This window comes from Drosophila teissieri, chromosome 3R (assembly GCF_016746235.2).
Source record: "Drosophila teissieri strain GT53w chromosome 3R, Prin_Dtei_1.1, whole genome shotgun sequence".
Lineage (NCBI taxonomy): Eukaryota > Metazoa > Arthropoda > Insecta > Diptera > Drosophilidae > Drosophila > Drosophila teissieri.
In genome coordinates, this window is record NC_053032.1 from 31,514,041 (window position 1) to 31,518,749 (window position 4,709).

Here is a 4,709-nt window from a genome sequence, read left to right on the forward strand (position 1 = left end):
AGTGCCTTCGTGTCGGTGGGCGTTGCCACTGCAACTGCAATTGCAATTGCGCTGCTGGATAGCCCGTATTAAACCCATTATTAATGCTTAACTGTAACTGCAGGCGCAATTAATCACGAGATAAGCATGGGAGTGGGAAGACTGACTGAAATGCTAATTAAAAACCAAGCTACCAAAACGCTCATCTTCTCCTCTTTGCCATTTTTCCCCTCCAGAATACAGAACATAGAACACAGAATACAGAATACATAGTCTGAAATGCATCTGCGGTCAATGACAAAGAACCGAGGAGTCAGCATGATGGCGCTGCTGGGCTTAATGCTGCTTTTGGTGGACACCTCGGTGGTGGCACGCAAGCTGCCCAAGCGGCCGGCGGTGAAACCGTTGAAGACATTTCCGCGCAACAATGCCACACCGATTCCGGCAACGGGAGCGGGATCGGGAATTGCGGCGCCGAGCGGAAGCGAGCTACCAAAACCGTTGAGCGTTGAGCCAGCGGAAGCGATTGCCGCATTGCCACCTGGTTCTTCTGGTGATTCCTCTGGTGCTTCTGCCGCCGCCCCGGTGCCACCTGCTACATCACCTGCCGCTGCCTCTGCCGCTGCTGCTGCTGCTTCTGCTGCTGCGGAGACCAAGGCCGATGATCTGGACCCCACTCCCATGGCAACACCTTCGGGGAGCTCTTCGGTGGACGAGGACTGCGAGCCGGATATGATTGGCTTTGAGCTCATAACAGGGTAAGTGTCACCGCCGAGGAGCATAAATCTCAATTGCGGGCAATTAGTTTTATACGGCCCATGGCCCATGGAGCACAGACAGAGACAGTCACACACAATACACACAACAAGGCTGCTCTTGCAGCGGGGAGCATAAATTATACCCACGACTGCCTGTTAACACGTCGTAAAGGTGGTTTCCCCCATTTATAATGCCGCTAAACCACCCACTTGGGCTGGCCCCCGAAAACCCGAAAACCCAGAGATCCCAGAATTTATGTGCGTTACTCTCTGCTCCCTAATCCACCATCGCAGGTACGTGCTATCGGCGCCATCGAAGCAATTGGAAACACTGCCCGGCACCCTCATGCTGACCGACTGCCTGGAGGCCTGCCAGGCCAATGAATCTTGCAGCGCGGTTAATTACGAGACGGGCCTGTGTGTCATGTTCCGCAGCACCGCCGATCAGTTGCCAGGTGAGTCTGCGCCGGGAAAAAGAAAGACTAAGACTAAGAATCTAAACTAGCAGCATAAAAATACATATATCTCAAATACCTTGTGCCATTCAGTGTGAGAATCTAATTGACAATGTATTTGATGCAGCTTTCTTGGTTCTAGATTATTTGGTTTATTATTTGCCCAGGGAATTTCGCAGTCTTAGTTAGTTTTTTCATGTGTAGCTGCTGGTTAAAGAGCACCCAGCGCAGCACTCGATCGCCCAATCACGATCTTTGGCCCGCAGCTTGTATGTTAAATGTTTCCCGCTAATCACAATGAATGCCGCCCCCATCTGGCCATTCTTTCAGGTTCACTTTCCCGCTCCCAGTATCCCGTCTTCACCGTTTACGCGCAGAAATCCTGCTTCGGAGTGCGTCCCTGCTCGAAGGCCTGGTGCATCGATCGCGTCCAGGGCTACCGACTCCCAGAGCGGGCCAAGGCCAGCCAGAGTGTGGCCACGCGGCGCGACTGCATCGAGCTCTGTCTGGGCGAAACGGAGTTCACCTGCCGGTAAGTGCTGCTATACCGTTACAACAGAGCCACCCTCTTGAACTGAAACACCCAGCCCGCCTCCTTTGGGTGCACACCTCTTCATTCCTCTCCAGTGCACTCCACACTCCACACTGAGCACTAAACACTAAGCACTAAGCACTAAACACTGTCCAATGCACGCCAACAAAAATGGTATATCTTTTGATCGTTGGCAAAAACTAAATAGTACTACTATTTACAACACCATACAATACGGTATTTGATTTTAATTTCTTTTCAATGCCTTTTCTCACCCCTTTTTTTTTGCTGTGCACCCGATCCACCTGAAGATCGGCCAACTACTATGCGCACTCTGGCCTGTGCGAGCTCTCGGACATGGATCGCATTACGCTGTCGGACGAGGCGAACATCGCGGCCTACGATGGCGCCGACTATCTGGAGAACAACTGCGCCGAGGAGCCCAGCAAGCTGTGCGAGTTCAAGCGCGTAGCGGGTCGCATTCTGAAGACGGTGGACTCGGTGCACCAGAATGTGCAGACGCTGGACGAGTGCCGCGACCTCTGCCTGACTGCCCCGTTCCGGTGTCATTCGTACGACTACAACGAGACCGGGGAGCTGGTGTGCCGCCTGTCCCACCACAGCCGGGCCACGCTGACGGATCTCTCGGAGCCCTACCTGTCCATCGAGGAGGCGGCCACGTACGAGCAGTCCGCCTGCTACAACGTCTCCATCGACTGCCGCTCCGGGGAGATGGTGACCAAGATCAGGACGTCCAAGCTGTTCGATGGCAAGGTGTACGCCAAGGGAGCACCCAAATCTTGTGCTGTGAATGTAAACAACTCACTGGAGTTCGACCTCAAGATGCGGTACAACGACCTGGAATGCAATGTGCGTCAGAGCGCGTATGGCAGGTATATGAACGACATTGTGATCCAGCACCACGATATGATTGTCACCTCCTCCGATCTTGGCCTGGCCGTATCCTGCCAGTATGACTTGACCAACAAGACGGTGGTTAACAATGTGGATCTCGGTGTGACTGGGGAGATTGAGTCTACGCTTAGTGAGGAAATCATCGTCGATTCGCCGAACGTCATCATGAAGATAACCGCACGTGATGGCAGCGACATGAAGAGGATCGCCGAGGTTGGGGATCCGCTGGCTCTGCGATTCGAGATCGTCGACGCCAACAGCCCGTACGAGATCTTTGTGAGGGAACTGGTGGCCATGGACGGGACGGACAGCGCCGAAATCACACTGATCGACGCCAACGGCTGTCCCACGGACCAGTACATAATGAGTGCCATGCAAAAGCTGGCCAACAATCGCAAGGTGCTGCTCTCACAGTTCGACGCCTTCAAGTTCCCCTCCTCGGAGCTGGTGCAGTTCCGCGCCCTGGTCACGCCCTGCATACCGCGCTGTGAACCGGTTATCTGCGACAACGATGAGAACGGCGAGCTCAAGTCGCTGCTGTCCTACGGTCGTCGCAAGCGATCGGTGCTCAACGGCACTGATGGCGGTAAGTAAACGGTTCTTCTTGGCCAGCTTTGTAACCAGGGATGGCCAACCCAGCCGCCAAGTGACCTATGTTGCCCATGTTTAAGGGGCGAGATGGTGGAGCGTCTCAAATACAGCACAGCATGTGACAGATACCATTAACTGCGAGTGACGGGGAAATCTTTAGAGTTCTTTGAGGAGCTAGCTTAATTGTTCAGAAGGAGATGTGATATTCAGGTTTTTGTTTTTACTACTTCTTTCCTTTTTGCTGAACAACAAAACTGATTACTTCATTTAACGTACTACAAAAGTAGTAAAGCAGTGAAGTAGATTCGTGGTCAATTTAGATCATAATTGTTCGTCATCATAAAAAACAGTTTATGTGCTTGTGTTTATGAAAGGATTTTAAACGTAGAAAAGTGTAACAGCAATAATAAGGAGAGTCATTTTGCATAGACTCCCGCGGGGATGCATGCACCTTCCTCACTGTGGCACCTCGGCACACCATCCCTGGTTAGATGGCCCAACACAACAGCTCCCAGAAAACATATTTCATTTCTTGTTTGCGTCTTTTTCTCCGCTTCTCTTTGCTCGCCTGCAATTTTTTGTGTTTCTGCGATTTTCTGCTCGATGGATGCGCTGCTACCTTTTCACAGTTGAGCTGGCCATTAAGTCGGAACGCCAAAAACGTGATGTGAGTCATCAGGCGGCCGGCGATGAGAACATTCTGCTGGTGCAATCGATACAAATCACCGATAAGTTCGCCTTCAATGGCGCCGATGCTCCGGGAGGCAGCGGATCGGAGGCCGGTGGTCTGGATGGCCTGGCCAAATTGCAACTGGACCTGGGCACCAAATCGGACACTTGCATAAACGGCTATGGTGAGTTGGGGATCACTGGGGTCCAGTCCGATGTGTAGCACGGTGGCAAGTCGCTTCAAGTCGCCACAAGTCGCTTTAAGTTGCTCCAAGTCGGCGGCATCTATTTGCTATCGCTGAGCGTGGCGAATTGATTTGCGCTAATCGCGTGCCGTCGCGCCATCTAGCCGCTAGGAGAAGGAGCTGCCTACTTGCCGACTTGCCGACTGAGTGCCCAGCTAATTAAATAAGCTCGTAAATTTTCTTCAACTCTTTTTACAACTCTATCCAGGCTTCATAATTGCCGGGGCCCTGTTCCTGCTCCTCCAGCTGACGGTCATTGCTGTCTGGGACAATATGCAGAAGCGAGCGTTACACAAGCGGTAAGAACGTCAACGCCAGTGAATGGCCTTTTAACAAGCCAGTTGGAGCTGGAGTTGAAAATGGAGTTGGAGATGCAGATGAAGATGGAGACGGAGCTCCAAATGCAGACGGAGACAGAGAGCTGCAGGTGGAGAGGCAGAAACTAGCATGAAATTCTACTTAGCTCAAAACTTAGCACCGCTCATAATCTAGTTAGTAGATGTACGATCAAGACATGGAGAATGGACGCCCTTTCCCGGACTTTCCGCCATAGAGCTGGACTCCT

General features: G+C 52.1%; 1 protein-coding gene across 1 annotated transcript; it reads left to right on the forward strand.

Annotated features, from left to right (window-relative positions):
* The first annotated feature begins 258 nt into the window (after positions 1-258).
* LOC122621604 lies at positions 259-4,447 on the forward strand. Its single transcript, XM_043799521.1, has 6 exons — positions 259-737; positions 1,032-1,192; positions 1,523-1,724; positions 2,036-3,225; positions 3,860-4,084; positions 4,353-4,447. Exons 1-6 carry the CDS (start codon positions 259-261, stop codon positions 4,445-4,447), a joined length of 2,352 nt encoding a protein of 783 aa, XP_043655456.1.
* Positions 4,448-4,709: the final 262 nt, after the last annotated feature.

Excerpts from the sequence above, each read along its gene's own strand:
- LOC122621604 (XM_043799521.1), top strand. The coding sequence starts at position 259 with ATGCATCTGCGGTCAATGACAAAGAACCGAGGAGTCAGCATGATGGCG. Across the intron at positions 1,725-2,035 it reads GAAACGGAGTTCACCTGCCG|ATCGGCCAACTACTATGCGC; the intron begins GTAAGTGCTGCT and ends ATCCACCTGAAG. Across the intron at positions 3,226-3,859 it reads GCTCAACGGCACTGATGGCG|TTGAGCTGGCCATTAAGTCG; the intron begins GTAAGTAAACGG and ends ACCTTTTCACAG.